Source organism: Amphiprion ocellaris, chromosome 12 (assembly GCF_022539595.1).
Source record: "Amphiprion ocellaris isolate individual 3 ecotype Okinawa chromosome 12, ASM2253959v1, whole genome shotgun sequence".
NCBI lineage: Eukaryota > Metazoa > Chordata > Actinopteri > Pomacentridae > Amphiprion > Amphiprion ocellaris.
This window is the reverse complement of record NC_072777.1, coordinates 8,419,426-8,441,376: the sequence shown is the minus strand read 5'-3', so window position 1 is coordinate 8,441,376 and position 21,951 is coordinate 8,419,426. Positions and strand designations below refer to the sequence as shown.

At 39.1% G+C, this 21,951-nt stretch overlaps 1 protein-coding gene across 1 annotated transcript in view; it reads left to right on the top strand.

Moving 5' to 3' along the window:
- The window catches only part of asap2b (ArfGAP with SH3 domain, ankyrin repeat and PH domain 2b), a 37,379-nt gene that overhangs the window by 2,946 nt on the left and 12,482 nt on the right, over window positions 1–21,951 (top strand). The window contains exons 2-15 of the mRNA XM_035942376.2: window positions 7,016–7,088; window positions 8,799–8,944; window positions 10,070–10,144; window positions 11,319–11,368; window positions 11,587–11,716; window positions 13,807–13,892; window positions 14,180–14,255; window positions 14,345–14,431; window positions 16,078–16,181; window positions 17,362–17,431; window positions 19,840–19,927; window positions 20,016–20,064; window positions 20,139–20,305; window positions 21,229–21,362. Of these exons, the coding sequence (XP_035798269.2) occupies window positions 7,016–7,088; window positions 8,799–8,944; window positions 10,070–10,144; window positions 11,319–11,368; window positions 11,587–11,716; window positions 13,807–13,892; window positions 14,180–14,255; window positions 14,345–14,431; window positions 16,078–16,181; window positions 17,362–17,431; window positions 19,840–19,927; window positions 20,016–20,064; window positions 20,139–20,305; window positions 21,229–21,362 (1,335 nt within the window). The remainder of the gene's footprint in view (window positions 1–7,015; window positions 7,089–8,798; window positions 8,945–10,069; window positions 10,145–11,318; window positions 11,369–11,586; window positions 11,717–13,806; window positions 13,893–14,179; window positions 14,256–14,344; window positions 14,432–16,077; window positions 16,182–17,361; window positions 17,432–19,839; window positions 19,928–20,015; window positions 20,065–20,138; window positions 20,306–21,228; window positions 21,363–21,951) is intronic.

The window sequence follows — 21,951 nt, the reverse complement described above, 5'->3', positions numbered from 1 at the left end:
TTGCTGAATGTAACTTCAATATATTTGTGTTTTGGGGTGGTGGCTGGACAGAACGTCACCTGTTTCGGTTCTGTTTTGTCCAATTCTCACCAATAAAAGTAGCTTCAACCTCTGTGAGTAGCTCATGTTTGGGTGTTCAGATAGCCATCACTGGTTGCTGTGATCCTGGAAACTTAAAAACATTAAAATTGTATGGCACATTGTCAATTATAAGATGGTCGAATGTGCTTCTAAGGAGACTTATGGAGTTTTGCTCTTGATGAACGTCAGAGATGATGATATTGTCACAAAGTGTCACCCTGAATCTAAAATATTTTTATTTTTGCAATTGTTTTTGAGACTGTTTTTTTACTCCACCAAGAAACGCAGCAGAGCTATGTGACGATCTGCATATGTTTGTCCGTCTGTCTGTCTGTTAGCAACATTAGTCAAAAATGAACTCACAGATTTGGATGAAATTTTCAGGGAAGGTCAGAAATGACACAAGGACCAAGTGATTAGATTTTGGCAGTGATGCAGCTTATAGTCTGGATCCACGGATTTGTTAAAGATTTCTGCATCATTGCCAGATAGCGGCACAGCGTCACTGTAACTATGACAACAAGTGAACACTACGTCAGCTGCCTGCTGATGATCACATGATTGCGATCCTACTACAAATCCATGGCTGCGGACTTATCAGAAATAATACACGGAACAATTGATTAAATTGTGGGCATTTTCTGAGTCCCATCAATTCCTGTCGCCCGCTACATATTTAGGTCATGCGAATCGGTATCCATGCATAATGTACACATGGAAAACACACGTTTGTGCTCAGTGCAAGGTCATTTTGTTTGTGGGTACATCGATATTAAATGGACACAAACTATTTAGCTGTGCTTTCTGATCATCAGTAACTAATTAAAAAATGATGCATTTCTACAAAGAAATGCTGCATTTCTGACAATGCTATATGGGAGGATGAACAGCCTTGGCGGAGTACTGCACTCTCTGAGTCCTTTTCTTGTTTTATCTGTGTTACTTTCGGACAGTTTGGTCTTTTAGTACATTTTTTGTCACTTCTTCGTCATTTTGCATCTCTGTGGTTGTTTTTCACTTTGGGTTCATTTTGTCTTGTTCAGTCTGTGTCTCTTTCTTTTTGTTTTGTATTTTTTGGGGTCATTCGGTGTCTCTCTGTGGCCATTTTTGCTCATATAGTGTCCTTTTATGTTTGTTTTATCACTTTGTGGTTATTGTTGTTCTCTTTTCATTTTTTGTCTTTTTGTAATTGGTGTCTTTTTGTTCATTTTGTGTCTCTTTATGGTCATTTTGTGTCTCTTTTTGGCAGTTTTGTCTTTTTGTTCGTTCTCTGCCTCTGTGGTCTTTTAGTGTCTTTCTAGGACCATTTTGTGGTTCTTTTTGTTTGTTTTGTGTCTCTAAGTGGTCATTTTGCGCATCTGTGGTTATGTTTTGCCACTTTGTCGTGCCTCTTTGTAGTCATTTTGTTTTTGGTCAACTTTACTGTCATTTTTTGCCTTTTTGTAGTTGTTTCACGTCTCTTGGTGGTCATTTTGTGTCTCTTTATATTAATTTTGTCTCCTTTTGGCAATTTTGTCTTTTTGTTCATTCTGTATCTTTCTTTTTGTGTCACATCTTGTTGGGGTCATTAGGTGTCTCTCTGTGGCCATTTTTGTCCATAAAGTGTCTTTCAAGGGTTATCTTTTGTCTTTTCTATTTAATTTATCTCTCTTTGTGTCATTTGTTCTCTTTTTTCATTTTTTGCCTTTTTTGTAATTGTTTGGTGTCTTTTTGTTCATTTTGTGTCTGTTTATAGTCAGTTTGTGTCTCTTTTCGGCAGTTTTGTCTTTTTGTTCATTCTCTGGCTCTGTGATCTTTTAGTGTCTTTCTAGGACCATTTCATGGCTCTTTTTGTTTGTTTTGCATCTCTAAGTGGTCATTTTGCACATCTGTCGTTGTGTTATGCCACTTTATTGTTGTATCATGCCTCTTTGTGGTCATTTTGTTCATTTTTTCCACTTTATTGTCATGTTTTGCCTTTTTGTAGTTGTTTCACATCTCTTTGTGGTCATTTTGTGTCTCTGTGGTTGTTTTTTCCCTGTTTGTGGTATTTGTGATCATTTAGCAGGTCTGTTTTAGCTTTCAGTAAGTTATGAAGCACATTAAGAGGAGTGTATTAGAGGTCTCCAGCCTCCTCTTTGAGTTGAGTTTCCTGTTTGAGCTATAGCTGCAGACTAACTATGACAAATGACCTCTTTTAGCTTTTATAACATGCGAGTACACCTGTTCCTCTCAACACAATCAGTGTCTCTCACACCCAGCTGAGTTCTACGAATGATGTTTGAAAATGAGTTTGTCTAGCAGTTTTCAGAGCAGATATAAAGCAAACTTTGTGCAAACATTACCAGAGCTTCTGGCTGGTCTGCATGTTTCACACACTGAGTCACTGAGCTGTGACTCAGCTGCAGCTGCACACGTTGAGGTGAACCTGAGCAGGAATGCTGCATCTGCATGTCCGGGGAGAAGCGTCGACCACGTCAGGTGACTGACATCGTGGTTTTGTCAGTGCAAACAGTGACACTCTAACCAGACAGCTGCTGACTGTAGAGCTTTACGATGTGTGCACAGCAGGCTGAAATTTTTATTATGCTGCGTTCAGTGTGTAGTTGCAGTTAAAATGTTGTGAATATGACAAAACAGCTGATTTTCCCATTGGGATAACTGAACTCCCTCCCGTCCTGGAGATCTGGAGACTAATCGAGATCCTTCAAGGATGTTCCAGTTAGTTAAGATGAAGAGTGAGGAAGAATTTAAAGGACTGCTTTTGTCCTGCAGTTTGGAGCAGGGGCATCCCAAATTAAGACCATGGAGAGACCGACAGGACCTTTTCTTATCTCTCTATGAGATAAGTCGCCCAATCTCCAAGTTAGCTTTTGAAACTAACCCTATTCCCAGGGTAGTGAGGAACATTAAAACTGAAGCGTTGTACTTTTACATGCACCGCTCCAAAAATCTAAAGGAACGCTTAAAAATCTGATGTACACTAAGTAATTTATTGAGAGCAAATGACGTAAGAATGAACCGTGAAAATGAAAAATATTAACCCACTCAGGAGGAGATTCACAACCATTTACTAACTGGACAGATCCATATCCTAGAAGTTAAGTTGAATTGGTGTCATGCTGTGATGATTACATGTTTACTTCAATTTCTTTTTAGCAATTTATATGTAGACATCTGTTACATTCAAGCAACATGAGTTCTGACTCTTCTGATTAAGCTCTGAGATGTATTTAATGACTGGTTTGTCAGCGCTGAAGAGATGATTCATCTTATTGATGGAGTAGTTGGAGCAACTAGGAGTATGGTGGAGTCTATGGGCACAAATGTCCAAGAAAGGTTTGTGATGCTGCAGATATAAAAGAATCAGTGATCAGAGAAAGAATTACAGGTTACCACAAACAAAGCTCAACGAAAAGGCATGCAGTATAAGCAGTTGCACCAACAGTGTTGTGTAATCACTCTCACTGCCAGAAGGGGAAGGCATAGTTATTTTGCATCTTAGTGGTTGTTTTTTTCCTTTGTCTTTTGGTTATTCTGTGTCTCTTCTGTAGTCATTTTGTTGCGCGTTGTGTTACTTTGCATCTCGTAATGGTCGTTTTTGTCTCTTTGTGGTTGTTTTTCATCTCGTATTGTTGTCTGTTAAATATTCTTCTCCGATAGTAAGGTTCATAGTGCCCTCCCTCCCTGCTTTTTGGGCCTCTGTAATGCCTCTATTCCACAGCTTAAACCTGTAAATCCGGTAATACAAGTTAAATTGCCAGTGCTAGTTATTTATAACATAATATTAACCAAAAGTGATGCAGCTTTAGTGTAATTAAAGTCTAAAGATGGATTCCACTGATGCCTTGAATGCTCTCATTTTGGTTGTTTTAATTGGAGATACCCATATTTTTGACAGAGAATTTAATGCTCCACAAGCTTTACCAATTTTTGTTTCTATATCAGGTGCTGAGTTGGTGTAGCCTCCAAGATATAGGAAAACACCAACTTTTTCAGTTTTGGACTCATCTATTCCGTGCAATGTCTCTTCAGATGTTGGGTTAAGGTGCATGAACGTCGTCTTTCCAGCATTCAGGAAGAGTCCAATCAGTCTTGTTTGTCGCTCTACCTGATGCAGGAAGTCGTCTGCTTCACTGAGAGCATTTTCCAGGAGAGCAATGTCATCTGCGAATGCAAATTCTGAGAGGACTTCTTCAGGGTGTCTTCTATTTTGATGACGCTTTTAGGGTCAGACCATCGGAGGGCAAGATTGCATTCCTCAGTGCTTAGTCTAAGCAGATGATGAAGATTAAGTGATTTACAGCAGATTTTTTAAAGTTATTTTATTTGGCCTTTTGTTGGCTTTATTAGATAGGTCAGTAGAGAGGCAGACAGGAGAGTAGGGAGAAGAATGGGGGGGAGACCTGCAGTAAAAGGCTGGAATCGAACCCAGGCCTCTGCATTGGGGACTACAGCCCCTGTTTATGGGTCACCCACTCAATCAGTTGAGCTACCTGGGCACCCTACAGCTGATTATTTTTACAATGCAGCCACTGCACTGCAGTAACTGAGTGGAGACTAGAGTCTTCTCTGTGCACAGGCAGGCTAACTTAGCCTGTAAGTGAGGCATTTAATGAAACAGATGTTCAATAAGTGAGGAATTTAGCCTGTGTCCAGTTTATAGCAGTGATATCAGACCACCTCAGGGCAAATATAAAGGCTGGAGTTACTGTCAGTCTTTAGATTAATGCAAAATTAAGCTGTACAAAGACAACTGTTCATTAGCATGCATGGCTAATTAATGTCATTCTATTTCCCACCCTTAGTAATTCAGTAAGTTGATTGCAGCAGTGCTACAAGTGGAAATGTCTAGTCATAGTGTCCTGACATGTAACTTAGATGAAGTCCATCTGTTGGACAAAGGGTGTAGTTTACTTTGTGCACAAGACAAAGAAAAACAGCTAATCCTCTTTATTTTATTGGCAGGAATCAGAGAACATTTTACTATCCTTGCTTGAAAAATCAATTAATAGATCAACGAATGGATTATGTTTTTACTCTGATTGAAATAAATTTATTGCAGTAGGCATATAAAGCTCACAGTTACAAATGTCTGAGAATCCAGTGAAACCAGACGATCAGCTGAACTTACCTGATCAGAGCAGAAGTTGTGATGCTCAGAAACTATTTTCTTTGGGTTAAGTTTTGTCTGAAACTGTTTCCTGTTCAGTCACTTATTTGACTTGTTTAAGGCCGAACCAGGACGTGGTCCACTGGATTGTTGTCATGCTTTTAGACTGTCTTTCTATATGATGCCTGTCTGGTTATTATGCAGCACTTCTTCATTTGAGTGCCTTTGAATGCACCACCAAGAAGGAAATATTGTCAGAACTCCTCCTGTCAGTCACGCACACCTTCATCAAAGCATTTTAAAAATAATTTTTACATCATATTACATCAAGACAAAAGACCACAGATACTATTGACAGAAAATATGCTACCAGCTGTCAGAAATATCTTGGTTTGACTTGATGAGTGTCTTTTTTTTTTTTCAAGCAGCATCTGACAACACTGCAATTTTTATTTTAGAGCACGCAGTCTTCATGTTGAACTCATCATGCTGCCTCTCTGTGTGTGTCGCTGGTGTATTCTGGGTCATAAAACTCTCCTCGTGTTTAAAACTAGGTTTGTTTTATAGTAATGCCTGCAGACCACAAACCCATATCTGCTGTGTGTTGCAGCGTTCTGACAAAAGGAAAGAAAGATTCCTGTTTGCTGCTGCTGACACTTCTTAAACTAAATTTAAGACAACGAATGATGAACTGAAGGCTGCTGAGGTCAGCGAGTCTGTTGTTTTTCATCTCGTTTTAGCTTTTTATTTATTCTGACAGTTGTTCGGTAGCTTTATTTGTGTGTCTGATGTTGTGTTGTCCTGTGGGAAGCCGGTCACTCTGCTGTCCTGCAGGTCTTTTAGAAGAAGGAGTTGTTAAGGTGGACAAATTATGAGACCTGTCCGTATAACAAGACACCCAAACTGAGAGCAACAGCACCTTGTTGTTGTTGTTTTGTGTCTCTTTGTGGTTGTATTGAGTCTCTCTGTGTTATTTTGCATCTTTGTCTCTCTTGCATTTGGCATCTTATTGTGATTGTTTTGTGTCTTTTAGTTCTTTTGCCTCTCTTTATGGTCACTTTTTTCTTTCAGCTTGTGTCTGTTTTTGAATCGCCACGTTCGTTTTGCATCTTTTATGATCATTTTTGGGTTTTTTGCCATAGTTTTTTTTGTCTCTTTGCAGTATTTTTGCCTCCTTTATGTCGTCATTTTGTGTCTCATTTTGTATTTTTGTGGTGTTTTTTGGGGGTTTTTTTTGTGTCCGTGTTATTTTGTGTCTGTGGTTCTTTTGCATCTCTTTGGTAATTCTCCATCGCTTATCTGGTCGCTTATTGTCTCTTTGCAGTTGTTTTATGTCTTTTGTGATCGTTTTGTAGTTATTTTGTATCTCTTTATGGCATTTTGCATTTTGATGGTTGATTTTCTGTCTTTTGCTTGTTCTGCATCTGTGGTCATTTTGTGGCACTGTGTTATTTTGCATCTCTTTATGGTCATTTTTGCCTCTTCGTGGTTCCCTCCCTGATTTTTGGGCCCCAGTAATGCCTCTATTCCGCAATATAAACCCATAAATCTAGTTATAGAAGTTAAATTTAAAAAGTGCTACTTGTTTATAAGATAATTATAACCAAAATTGATGCTGGCTTTAGTCTTTAAAGTCTGATTTTAATGAATGAAGTTACTAATTGTTAAATCAACTAACTGTTTAAACACGTAAATATACATTACAGGAGACATTCTGATACTTAGGTTTTCTATTAGTACTTTTGTACTTTATCCCAAGGAGAGCAGTTATTGTAATAGAGTATTTTTACACTGTGGCTGTAGTAATAAAGGTCATCTGATCTCTGTGCTGTTGCTCTTCAGGCTCTGGACGTGGACAGATCGGTTCTGTACAAGATCAAGAAGTCAGTGAAGGCCATCAATACGTCTGGTCTGGGTGAGAGACACAGTTTCATCTCAGTGCGTCCAAAAATACGCATATGCAAAAAAATGCTTCTCACCACGGCAACCCGCTCTCTCTGTCACTTCCTGTCTGTCTGCTCAGACACAAACTGCCGGCATAAAGGTAGAAACTGTTTTAATTGCATGCAGCGTGTCTCAGCTTTACTCAGTCTGTTAAATGATAACAAAGCTGCGTTCGGTGTGGTTGGTAGGTTTGTGTTCAGGCAGGTGGAGTCTCTCCTCCAAACATTCCTGTCATACTGCCGCCTGTCCCAGCATGCCGAGGGAGAGACGCCCTCATAAACCACCTTAATGCGCTCAGATAGGAAACAGAGGCTGAATCCCACCAAACACACTCAGCAAATAAGGACTTAATATTTAATTTATCAAACTGAACTTGCCTGAACGTTACTCAGCAGTTCTGTCAGTGAGCTGGCAACAATTCTGACACATCAATGAGCAGCTACACAACTCAGCTGTAAACCAGAAAGATCACTTTGTCTGCACTACATGGCCAAAAGTGTACTGATGCTTCACCCTTTAAAAGTTTAGATGCTTCTCAGTGAAGAAGAAGAAAACAGGATTTATAGACCTAGCAAGTAAAAATGTTACCATGACTAAATATCTGGAATTAAATCATTTCTCGGAGTTGAATTTGGTACGATAAGTATAAGTTATTTTGTATGTTCTCCTTGTGGATGTGAGAGGCTTGGTCTCCCTTCATTTTAAATAACAATAAAGGTCTTGTTCCTTCTGCATTGAGTTAATTGAAGACTGAGAGTTTCACAAACACATCTGGTCTATAGTGTTAAAGCAGTCTAAACTTAAATTAGTCGAATACAAGTTAGATAGTTTCACACAAACAAAAACTGCCTTATTTAATCCTTTAAAAATTGCATTTATAGACTGTTTATTTTATTTTTTATATATATTTTAATATTTTTTCCTTTTTTATATTTAGATGTCATTTATTTTTAACTTTTTCTATTTTTCCTATAATTACATTTTTTTAAAATCATGTTCTTGCTTCTATTTATTTGCTTTTTATTTTTATGTATTATGATTAGTCTTATTTTTCTTTCTTCTTTATTTGTGATTATTATTCAATTTTTCTTTTTTATTCATTTAATTTTCTTGCTTTTTACTTTATCTTCATATAGTTGTAATTCTATTTATTTGTTTTTGGTTTAGTGATATTTTTTATTTGTATTTATATTTTTTTAATTATGAATAATTTAGTTTTCCTTTCTTTTGTATTTTTTTCTTTTTACTCATATTTGTTATTCTGTTTGTTAAAGCAATTTATTATAATTTGTATCATTTCCTTTTATTTGTTTGGCTGATTTCTCTCTTTCTTTTTGTGTGAAGACGTAACTTTTGTCTTTTTTCATTTCATTATTGGGTTCGTTTGTTTTATTGTTGCTTGTTATGACTTTTCTTATTTTATTCTTATGTATTTTTTTATTCCTGTCATTTTTAATTCTTTTTAAAATTCTTTTCTCTTTGGGCCGATGTTTGTTGTCGCAGCACACATTCATACATTGCTGATCTCTTAACTGATCAGCTGTACATGTAGATTTATTCATTTATCTAGGGCTACAATTCGTACTAAGAAGCAAACCAGCTCTGTGTGGTAGATGATTGTGAACCTCAGTGTGTGTTTCTGTTCCTGACGTCCAGCTGAAGTTCTTCCTGTGTGTCGTAGCTCATGTGGACAATGAGGAGCAGTACATCCAGTCCATGGAGAAGTTCGGGGACCACTGTGTGTGCAGGGAGGACGCCGAGGTCGGCTCTGCCTTCCTCAAGTTTGCCGTTTTCACCAAGGAGCTGACGGCGCTTTTCAAAAACCTGGTGAGGAACCAAATGCAGCCACAGTGAGAGCAAACAGGCGAATCTGAACTTTCGGTTTAAACTGAATTGTTTGATTCAGTGGAGTCAGTAAAGATCTTACAGAACAGAAAGAATAAACACCAGGCGCCTTTAAAAAACCCAGAAGGTGGTTTGACCTCACTGACCCTGATCCTGAAGCTGCTTCTTTTTTAATCCATCTGGATAAAAGTAAAAGAGCATTTAATCTGTTTCTCAGTTTCCTAAACTTTTCTCCAACATTTAAGCAACACAGTGTCGTGAGTGTTTTAGTGTTTAAGCTTTTTCCGTACAGGAATGAATGTGATGAGAATGTTAACTCTATCAAATTATAGAAAAAAGCAAAGACAAACCGTGTTTCCTCATGTTGTCACTTTTAGGAAACAGCACAAAGATTCTAAATGTATTTGAGAGTAAAGTTTTCAATTCAGTTTTCAGGCCTTTATAAGGTGATTCTAATATTATCACATTGATCACACTAAAACAATCACAGATAATGTGTCGTTTGTCTTCTTACTGTGAAAATAGACTCACTAATAAACGTTTTCCCACCCAGACAGGATGGTTTTTATCCACATGGTTCTCAGAATGTCTGTGGATACGTGTTGAGTGTTTTTCACTATAAAACTATTCACTATACTACTGCAATACTTCAGGAAATCATTAAGGACTCCTGTTTCACTACCACTGCAATATCCAATACATGGACAATAGTTCTATCTCATGTGAAATACCTTAATAACAATGTGCAATATTGTTATTTTAATTGTACTCTAATTTATTAACCTAGTTAAGCAAATGTATGTCTTTTTTTACACAGTACTTTTTTGTTTACCCTTACTTTTACACAGTACTTCTTATAGCATTTTTTATTTAGAAATTCTCAGATTTAGATGTGTATATTTATTCTTTTCCTGTCTGTTGTTGTTGCTGAGTGCTGCAACTCTATACACCACGTCAGGTTCCTTTTGTGTGCAAACTCACTGGGCATTAAAGACTTTTCTGATTCTGATTATTCTTCTAAAAATCCGATCCTATGACGGACTGGATGTAACGCTGACCTGCAGTATGAAGTAAATGTGCTGATGTAACACAACTTTCTGTTTGCAGCTACAGAACATGAACAACATCATCACCTTCCCTCTGGACAGTCTGCTGAAGGGAGATCTGAAAGGAGTGAAAGGGGTTTGTCTTTCAGTTTCTTCTGTCTGCCTCTAAATGTCTCAGAAAGCAAACACAGCACTCAGGTTTTACTTCCTGTTAGGGCTGCAGAGAATAAACAGTTGCCATGCTGTTGATTAATGTCTCTGATTAATGATTTGTTCCATTCTGCCCTTTGAAGACAGGAAGAAGTGAAGCTGTCCAAGTAGCATTTATATTTATATGGGATTTAATATAACACGGCTCAGCTGGCTGAGCAGGTGACCCATGAACGGGGTTATAGTCCACGATGCTGCAGTCGTGGGTTTGAATCCAGCTCATGGCCATTTACTGCATGTCATTCCTCCATTCTTCTACCCACGTTTCCTCTCTCACTCCCCACTGTCCTATATAATAAAGACTAAAAATATGTATAACGCACTCATTTATAATTTTCATTAATCACCATGTGAACCCCAAAACCTGCCAGCTGAGTTGAGTATGTTTTCTTTGTCAGAGCCACAAAAGATCAAAACAGACAGAATCATTTCAGCTTTCCAGTGGTCTTTGAACACATCATTAGTAACATACAGTTCCACTGGGAAAAATACGTCTGTTTTCACAATATTTAGTCAAAATGGACAAAAATAAATGGCTTGCACCAGATCCTGTAAAACATTTTGTGCTTCTCCTTACAAATAAGAAGCCATCTATGATTCAGAGATTTCAGGTGAACTGCAGGCATTCTTTACAGAATGGAGAAGAGACAACAAAAGGAAAATAAAACATACTGGAATAATAAAATAAATACAGCATGGCTCAAAAATAGTACACAGATAAGTGAGTATTTGGGAGATCAGCTATCAGCTTGGTGAAATATCTTTTGAGTGTTTATATCCAGCAAAGTGTGAAAAATGCTATAATACCATAAATATAGTTCTTCAGGCTGCTTTGTCACATTTCTTGACACTTTTAGATAACATCTGCATTTCTGTGGAGCTTCAGCATTTATGTGCATCCGATCCAATTTTAGAATAAGATCTCAGCTATCAACAACACTTTCCAGTCAAGTTCCCTTTTTTATCAGCATAAAACACCCAAGGTTATCGTCTCGAAATACTTCCAGGGAGACTCACAGGTCGAAGTCCTCTCTGTGTTTGCTGTTATGAAGGATTGCTGGCAGCTCACACTAACTGTGACGTCTTTTCTTCTCCTACAGGATCTGAAGAAGCCGTTCGATAAAGCCTGGAAGGATTACGAAACCAAGCTGTAAGAAAAAGTTACTCGTTTGTTCAAGTTTACCTTCTGCAGGTTTTAGGACCCTTTTTATGACATTTGTGACCGTTTGTAAGGGTGTCACTTTTCGAAAAAACTGTTGTCAGAAATTATCAAAAATAACATTTAAGACATAAAACAACAGCAGAGCAAGAGCTGCAAATGTAGGAATATTTGGGATGGTATTTTCATTTGAGCTTTGGCCTCTGCAGAGCGAAAATCGAGAAGGAGAAGAGGGAGCATGCCAAGCAGCACGGCATGATTCGAACAGAGTTCAGCGGAGGAGAGATCGCTGAAGAGATGGAGAAGGAGAGGCGAATGTTCCAGCTGCAGATGTGTGAGGTGAGGTCACAGAGGCCACTGGAGTCTTTTATTTTGAAATCATTTTTGACCTAAGACCATTTAAGCTTAAAAATTTAGAGGTGAAATCGAAAATCATGCCTTACCTAATTTTAGCTGCCAGTAGCCTCCTGGTGCAGAGATCCACTGCTCCCTGTAAATGCTTTAATGCAAACATGACAAGCACCTTCTGCAATGCATGCTGGATGTCCTAAGCTGCATCATAATGGTGGCCCATCAACTTGAATTTCACTGGGGGGAAGAGGAAGAATTTGAGAGGAGTCAAATCTTACAAAACGGCCGGGTGGAGGGCAGCGGTTGTGTAGCTGTGGCCAACAAAAATATTTTTTGTATGTGCTGTGAGAGGACGTATTGTTGTGATGGAGCACCCACATGCAGTTGCACCAGTCATTCAAGTCATTTGTGCTGAATGTTCTCCATCAGACACCTCAGGATGTTGCAGTAGAACTCTGTCTTGACAATCCGGCGAATTGTGGATTGGGGGACGAATTTACGCTGCACATCCCTGTGAATGCTAAAGAAATGCTCCTGACTGGTGTTCTGGCTCCGCTATTGGATACTGCGGCTCTTCTGCTGTGAAAACTGCTGTATCTTTTCTTGGTGGTAGCTGCTGACCCACCTCTCATCACAACTGATGAGCTTCCACATGAAGGTCGTTACAGCTGCTTACTGACACAGAATGTGATGCTATCTCTCTGCTCTATTTTGAGATTCATGAAGAAAGTGCAAATGTGCCCCTATAAAACATAGCTACCTCAACGTTGCTCAGCATGTTTACTTGTGACAGTTGGTGCTCACATGTTGAGTGACCATGACTGTCCAATGCTCCATGCACTCGCTCCAGGGAGAATCTCAGAACGTCTTCATTGCATTTGTATTGTTTATGTTTTTTTATAAACTTATTAACTCTGCACAGAGATGTTGAAGATCTGCTAGCATGTCAGGACCATATTTGGCCGTATTTGATGTTGTTGGTTCTCGTGGTTAGATTTGGAGGAGATAGGCAACTATAAAGACCTAAGCCACTTTGACAAGAGCCATCTCTGAAAGCTTGTGGGTTGCTGCTCCTGACCTGAGAAGGGACAGATACAGGTTGTAGGAGGATGTGCTGGAACAAATCTGATCCAAAGCTCCAGCTTCCAGGACTTTAAAGCCCTGCTGCTGATGTTTTGGAGCCTGAGAGCAGATCAGAGCTGTTTGGACTGGACCAGCAGCACATGGGCTGTGGCTATAATGTTTCAGCTAACAGGTTTTTGTGATAAATTTTGCTGTTTGGTGGAGAAAAGGTGATCCAGAGGATCAGTGTTGGGGCTGAGACATGTTTTATGGGATCGGCAAAAAATCCATCACGAAATCCAGGTCTGGTTATTCAGAAAAGTGATTAAGGTGGTCATCAATCATCACTATACTACAGTGCCTGATTTAATGTACTGAACATGAGCTGTAATGTCATTTTTTTTTTGTCTCATCAAACTTATTTGGAACATGTCAATGCTGCCATCAGTGATCGCAGTGAGTTTGACTCTGTGCTGTAACATGAACCATGTTTTGTTTTTGTTTTAGAGAATTAAGTTGCTTCAATTAACGGTTTATGTTTTGTATTTGGTGATGTACTCACAATGATCAGTGGATTACATTAAAACTTAAACATTCACAGGGAGGTTTTGAACTGTCCCTGCATTGTCTGTTTTTATCCCCATTATCATTTAAAATGCATTCAGTAAGACTTAGAGACCATCCATCCTTTATCTATACACTGCTTAGTCCTCATCAGAGTCTATCCCAGCTGACTTATGGCAAAGGCAGGGGACACCCTGAACACATCACCAGACTATCACAAGGCTACATGTAGCGGCAAACAATCACACCCACATTCACACCTACAGGCAGTTTAGAATTGCCAATTAACCTCAGCATATTTTTGGACTGTGGGTGGACTGTATGCACAATGAGAACAAACCGGGAACCTTCCAGCTGTGAGGCAACAGTGTGAACCACCGAGCCACTATGCAGCCTGACTTAGAGACCTGGAGAAATGAATTAATTTTCTTCTGTCTGTTGTCTCTCTACAGTATCTGCTAAAAGTGAATGAGATCAAAGTGAAGAAAGGTGTCGACTTCCTCCAGAACCTCATCAAGTATTTCCACGCTCAGTGCAAGTATGCCGCCCTGCAAAAAAAACACACAAAGTCATTTTATTCAGTCAAGAAAATATCCACTTCATGTGATTTAGTTTGAAATCCTTGTTTAAGTAAATGAATGTGGGAATTAATTTAGATCAAGGTAACAATAATAAAATGTGAACACATGATCATTGCCCAGATTACTCTTTCAACAATAATGATGAAATAATTCATGACACATTCATTTTGTTCATTTATATTTTCGTGCAAGTTTTTGCGCACGTCTGGTGAAAAACTCCTCCAGTGTTTTTGTTTTTTTTCAGTTTCTTTCAGGATGGACTGAAAGCTGTGGAGAGCCTGAAGCCATCTGTGGAGAAACTGGCCACAGATCTGACCACGGTGAGACAGAATACCAAAAAAATCAAAATAGAATACAAAATACAAAGAAAAGCACACGAGGACATTAAATTCCAACCGTTTGTGTTTAGATCAAACAGACTCAGGATGGAGAGAGGAAGCAGCTGATTCAGCTCCGAGACGTCCTGAAGACCTCCCTACAGTCGGAGCACAAAGAGGTGACAAACTCTGAAACTGAAACAACAGCGCGACCGAACAATCGGACTTGACAGCACTGAAACATTTAAACTGCGACTCATTCATGATTTTTTGTTTTTTCCTATTTTCTACAGTGAAGAACAAAACTAAAGATATCAGAATTATGAAATGACACGTGGAATTCTCTCAAATGTTCAATCTCTTGTCTTCTTCGTTTCTCACAACTTTTACACTCTTCAATTTCCAACCAGCTTCATGAGGTCGTCACCCGGAGCTTTTATTTTCTTCCAACACATCCTGAGCACTTATTGGCTGCTTTTCCTTCACTCTGTGCTCCAACTCATCCCAAACCATCTCAGCTGGGTATAGTTGTGTGACTGTAAAGGTCAGAAGATGAGATGCTGCATAATTCGGCTTATTGGTCAAACAGCGCCTACTAGAGATGCTTTAGTTCCGAGTCTTGCTGACAAACTAATGATGGTCCCCTTGAGGTGAAACCAGATAAGATGTTGTGTCTCTGCAGGAGGTTGTGGTCACCATGGTGGTGCAGTTGCCTAGAATTCTGAACAAATACTGTAGGAACCACACAACAACTTCTGCAACTCGATGTGTCATCAGTCCATATCCAGATCTCTATTCGTCTAATATCCAGTTCTTGTCTTTCTGGATCCAAGCAGTTTTCTTCTTCTTCCTGGTCCCCCTCAGTAGTGGTTTCTTTGCAGGAAATACTCTTGGCCTTTCTTTTGTGGCTTGGTTTCTTGAAAGCCAGATGCTTTTTGACTATGAGGAAACTTTCTGGAAATGTTCTGGACTGATTTGCTGCTTAGATGATGCAGAACTAGTGGTGACCATCGTAAGCTACCCTCAAAGCTGTATTTGTCTCTTTAGGGTTATTTGTTGCAGGATTAGAACGGACTTCCTGTCTTTTGCCAACAGAGTTTTTCAAATTCTTAAAAAATATTATTGGTTAATCTGCTGTCTCCAGGTCTTTTCAGCTTTTCTCTCCTGCGGCAGAAAGGGTTAACATTGGCACCAAATGCCAATTTTGACATAGATTTTTGTCTTCCAAGCCATTTTACTGGATTATTTGTCAGTATTTACTTTAAGACATGAAGGTCTGAAAGTAAAGATGACCTGCTGTTTCTTGCTGTTTACTTGTCTGAGCCCTTCTTGCCATAACATGGATAACTACAGTAGTTGAATAAGTTTGCTGTAGACCAAAACCACCTTGACAAACACAAAACTGATAGTGTCATTAAGAAGGAAGAAATTTCATCATTTAACCAGACACTTTTAAAATGGAAACTATTCCTCATGAAGCTGGTTAATATCCTGACGACATGTTCAGAGCCGTAATCAAGTATAACAGTTGCTCCTCTGACAAACATATGAACCAGATTTAGGTTTGTTTACTTCCACTTATAATATTTCATAGTTGTGATGTATTCAGTTTTGTTCTCCTCTGTAGAAGTGAAAAACCGTGAATTAAAAGCTGCAGTTAGTCTCTACTTTTATTATCTTGTTTTGATCTCAGACTTAAATGCTTCAAGGATTTCTGCAACAGTTTACATTGATGCTCATGTACATGCTAATTTAAATGCATTAGAATTCTGGTGCAAATTAGTTTTCTGTTTATGAAAAGTAATTTAATTGAGTTTAACCTCAGGACGCTCAGGCGAAGCAGAACGCAGGTTACAGCCTCCATCAGCTGCAGGGAAACAAGGCCCACGGCACCGAGCGCTCCGGAGTCCTCTACAAGAAAAGTGAGGGGTGAGTGAACTCAGTCCGACAGGAAAACAAGTGACCGACAGACTACTTTCTCTGGAGTTAAAATCTCTGCACATTTTCGCACTGATTCAGTTTTTTTCTTTTATTATTATTCCGTGTGTGTAAACAAAAAAAACAACAAAAAAAAAAAACATTCCAGTTGCTGCATCTAATATGTTGGAGGCTTTGACAGACAGCTACACACATGGTTTGCTGCAGATGCACTTTGTTTTGATAATCATATTTCATTTTCTTGGCTGAGTTGCTCTCAACGTATTTATTGTAGTTAGGTGTTGCTCCTATCAAATAAAACAGCACAACTTGACCTCTCCAACAATGTCAGTTGCTTATCTGTTACAATAAATGTTTGTAAGAACAGTAATATTAAGCTTCCATCAAATGTAACCATAGTTACTACCTGCATACGACTGTCCACGCACATTACTCTTGTTTGATTTACTCATAAACATGTCATTGCTTAGATATGTTTGTATCTAAGCAATGACACACCTCCCGCATTTCAAAATAAACAGCAGAAATGACTCTTTCCAATGATAGTGGTTGTTTCTCTTAACGTCAAAGAGTGGCCCAGTTTTAACAGCAAACGTCTGCCTGGTTGCCAACATAGGGCTGATATTACATCCCACATCATGTAATAAAAACAATCACACAATAATGGATTTGCTTTTCAATTCAGTGTTTTACAAGTTGTGGTTAAAAGATATCGGAGGTCACCTGTGCACAATCAGGCAGCGCTGGTCTTAGATCTATAGTCTATCTGACAGTGTAAACAGAATCCCACCATCATGGTTCTGATGTTGTCAGATTCTTGACAGTCTCTCTGACGCAATTATGAAAAGACATCTCTGTTGCCAGCATTTTATAATAAGACACATACAGAAGTATAGCAGTTTCTTAATACGATGTTTTTAGGGTTTGCATGTGAAGGTTGCTTTAAACGATGTACATCATGTGAAATTCTGAAATATCTGGATAATTTCAACTGCTCTGAAACTAAAACCAAGATTCTAAGCACATTGAGGCCACAGCTCATATCATCTTCGTGAACAGTAGCCATGGTTACATGTATCGTTCTCTAAGACTCTTGCATTTAAACAGTTATGATCATTAAATAATATTAATTCATTAAATACTGACACTGATTCATGTGTCTCCTCCTCAGATTGAGGAAGGTTTGGCAGAAGAGAAAGTGCTCAGTGAGGAACGGCTTCCTGACCATCTGCCATGGGACGGTAAGACGCCGCCTCCTCTTCTCCCATTGGTCGTCCTGCATGCCAAGCTCCCGCCCTCCTGCCTGCATGTCCAATCAGACGTCTTCTCATGACTTTACCATCCACATCAGCTGGGGATAAAGAGTGCTTTAAAAAAAAAAAAAAGTTTAGTTTCTTATTTTTTTTTCCTTCTTTTTTTTATTTTTGTCTTTTATTTTGAAGTTTGAACATGAAGAGTCAAACGGCCAATCAGGACAGAGCAAGCAGCAGAGGAAGAGAAAAAGGAGGAGAAGGAAGAGCATAAGGAAAAGGATGACAGAGAGAAGGGTGGGAAGAGGACGAGCTTGCAATAAATTGTGACACTGATTAGAGAGAGGTGATGGGGAAGGAAGTCTCTAATGCAACTTCACTGTTTCTCTCTGAGCTTTCAGCCCTTCTTTTCTGCTTCAGCTTTGACTGTCACAGAACTCGTACTGGTATAATTGATCTTTCTTTACAACCTTTACAACCCTATGTGTTGTAAGGATCAACTATATGCAGCAGGAAAATTCAAATCTGCACATTTGAATGCAGCTGTCATTCCTGCAAATTTAACTTTTTGTTCGAAAGTTATTTTAAACTTTTATATTCAGTCATTGTTTTTCAGTATCACAGTAATTAAGCTATTAATGTTTGTACATCCATGATGCACTGCAAACAGGAACTACTCACAAAGTATTCAGGTGCTTCTAAAGGCACCAGTTTGACAAAATCTAAATATATCCAGACTAAAACTGGAGCTCAGAGAAAACAGAAGTACCTCCCTGTAGCTCATTATTGAGCTTGCAGGGTGTCGCTCTGACCGATTTAATTTCTTTCTAGTTTTTGTTCCACAACAGTACCATTTGTTATTAGAGACTGAAGTTCACCCTGAGGAGTTACGTTAATGATTAATTGTCGGTCTATTATTTTCAGATAATATTCTAATGGCTTAAAAATAAATTAGCCATGCATGTGAGAAAATGTATGTTAGCTGTGATACCTAGATATGCCACCAGGTGGAGCTTCTTACTATTTAGATGGAAGGCTGCAGTTTGTTTGCTATGTTTAATTCTGTGTTGACCAGAGGAGGCGGTCACTTGGACTATGGGCAGCTCTGTGTAGGCAAGCAGAAAGCATTGTGGGAGTTAAACCAGCAACAGGCCTCCATGACTACAAATTTGACTTCTGTGGTGGTTAATGACTTCCAGACAAGGAAAACCTACCTGTAGTGCTACATTTGCAGCGAAAGTCACACGTCTGTGGTTAGAAATAAATCAGCGTATGGAATCGTTTCCTTTGTACCTCCATGTATTTTGATGATTATTGATTATTAATTGAAGAAGATTATTTAAAAATTGCATCCCTACTCCTGAGATGCTAAAACAGAGGAGAGATTCACATTGAAATATAAAGATCTCCATCATTTAAATGTTGAAAATCACCATCTGCCCTACAGATAGAAATCCTCTCTATCTTAGAAACTGCTAATGTTCACTGTCCCCAGAGGAGGAGCCATAATGAATATTAATGTTCCTTTTGCACCACCATGGTGAACAGTTTTGCTGTTTATATGACCAAAGTTGTTGCATCCTCTGATGACCATAATGGTACGTGTTCATAGGATCCGTCAGTTTCTTGCTTCCTATTCATTGTCTATGTGCAGCGCACCACGTTGCATGCTGGGTGCGTTGTGGTGCGTTTCCTGGTATATAGCTGTGCGTTGCCCCAGAGTTGGCAGCAGGTCATTTGCATAAAGTAGACTTGAGTTCTGCTTTATGCAAATGAGACGCAGTGAGTGGAAGTCCAACGCCTCGGGAAACTTTCGTAAACATCTAAACTAGCCATTATTGTACTAAAATGAGGACAGATTCAGCAACTGCACAGCTTATTTCTCGCCTCAAATGCTTTCAGAAATACTTTTCTCTGAACTGAGTTCGTAATAAAAGAGAAGGTTTGCTACCGTCAGATGCTTCTGCCAAACTGAAGCTAAAGGGCTGTCATGTGACCACCTAGTGGCTCGCAAGTGACAGCACACCAAGCAGGCGATATTCATGGTGAGGAAAAACAGCCCTGTGGACATGTCTGTACCAAATTATGTGTCACTTATGCATTGATCAGCGACAACTTTTGTCTGCTTTATGAAAATGTAGTCAGTTACTAAAAGTCATTTGGGTTCATCGTCTGGAGACGATAATTTCAGTTCTACATTTATCCAATGTACGTATTGTGGCTGAATGTAATGAATTATTCACAAGTTCAGTGTTTTATATATTTGTCTGTCTTTTCACGTAATTATTTATTTATTTTTGTACACATATTAAACACTTTAGGTTTCCACATTTGTCAGGTTCATTCAGGTGTCCTGTCAGGCTGCTGTCTCACCTTCGTCCCTGTTCATTGTCTTGCAGGCAAACAGACCTCCAGCCAAACTCAACCTGCTCACCTGCCAGGTGAAGAGGAATCCCGACGAGAAGAAGAGCTTCGACCTGTTCTCACGTACGCCATCCAGCTCACATGTCAGAATTAAAAGAGGCCTACGTGTTTTTATCTCACATCTCAGCTACTTTCTGTGTCCTTCCCTCAGACGACAGAACCTACCACTTCCAGGCTGAGGACGAGGCAGAGTGTCAGATGTAAGTAGCAGCAGATATGGGCTCAGCGCCAGCTTTCAGTGTTGGTGTTCGCTCTGACGGTTGGTGTGTTTCAGATGGGTGTCGGTGCTGCAGAACAGTAAGGAGGAGGCACTCAACAAGGCCTTCAAAGGCGACCAGGATGAAGGAGAGAACAACATCATCCAGGAGCTGACCAAAGCTATCGTAGGAGAGGTGAAGAGGATGAGCGGCAACGATGGCTGCTGCGACTGTGGAGCTGCAAGTCAGTGCACTTACAAACACTGCTATGTTTACTAAGAGTACAGCTAATACTACTGCTGCTTATAGTACAAGTTCCTGTCTAATTGAATGGGGAGAGAACTGTCCCTAAATTGAACTGCAATTCAATTCAACACTAGAACAGAAAAACTATCAAATCTGACAAAAGCTGCTGAAAAAAAGCTTTCCTTCTTTGCCCCAAAATCAGGTTTAAAAATTTTCAGTGCAACAACACAATTGTCTTCGATGATTCCAGGTTCAGTTGTTACAAAGCAGATGATTGGCTTTTTCAGGGGAGGGGCGGGACATCTGACATACATTCACAGTCTTTGGTGTTCTTTCCATGGATTTATTTTCTGGTTCCTTTAAGTCTGGTCCTTTTTAACATCTCTGGCATGTCTTTGGTGTCTGAGGCTGCAGCAGCATCTTTGGCCTCTTCGAATCAAAGCAAAGAGACGTGTTCATTCCTCAGCTGTTGGTTGCGCCGGTCCAACTAGTTTTTCAATAGAAGAAAGGTTTTACTGTTGCAATTGCTGCAAGAAGCAAACAGTTCCCATTTTTCGGCCAAGCTGTCAGTCACTTTGTGGGCCGTTGTGTCTTTAAATGAACTGAAATCAGACCCGTAGTTAAAGACTGCTGGAACTCCAACCTCTGCTCTATAAAACCACATCCAGACTGAAGAGTCTTGAGTTGTGTCTCTTTGTTGTTTGTACATAATGTTAATCACAGTCTTCTCTGTGATTAAGACTTGTGTTGTCCTGTAATAGTCAGTTGTGGTTGTTCAAAACTTTCATTCTTCACTTTAACTTTGTTGCTTGTATCTGTACAGAAATTCTAAAATATGAAGCCACCTCTTGGATATGACCCACTGTTACAGTGAATGCTTCTCAGTTTAACGATAAATTGATCACCTCCTCTTCCCTGCAGGTCCCACCTGGCTGTCCACCAACCTCGGGGTGCTGATCTGTATCGAGTGCTCAGGGATCCACAGGGAGATGGGGGTCCACTATTCCAGGATCCAGAGTCTGGACCTGGACGTCCTGGGAACGTCCGAGCTGCTGGTGAGTCCACTTCACTGTTCCCAGAGAAGTAATGGAAATCAGAGCATCAAGGCAGGGCAGAGTAAGACCAAGGTTTTGTGTTTTACCCCTCTTTTTTTTTTGTTTTTTGTTTTTTTTGCAACTTTTAGGACCAGGGTTAGGATAAAAAAGCGCCAGATTATCTGAATAAAGGACAAATATTTTTGAAAAAATAGCCAAATTACAGAAGAAAGAGCATAAATTAGTGTAGTTGTAGTAGTGCATGAGTAATTAAATGTAAAAGAAAAAAGTTAGAATGAATGTAGTTTTTTTACGGCATTGTCTTGTAATACTGTGTGTTGTTGTTTTTAAAATTCTCAAAAAGTTTGCATTATTTTTTTTGAAATGTAACTTTATTCTCAAACAGCAGTATAAATAAAATGTAATTCTTCAGCTAATATTACAAATAATTAAGAAAATATAGTTAATATCTCTACAGATATTATGTCAGTCAGCTTAGAATATTTCTTAACATTCTTCAAGTTTTCTGGTGTTAATTTTTTGGAGTACAAATTTTAAACACTTTGAGTACAGCAAGGGGACAGATTTACTTAATGATGCTGGTTGCAAA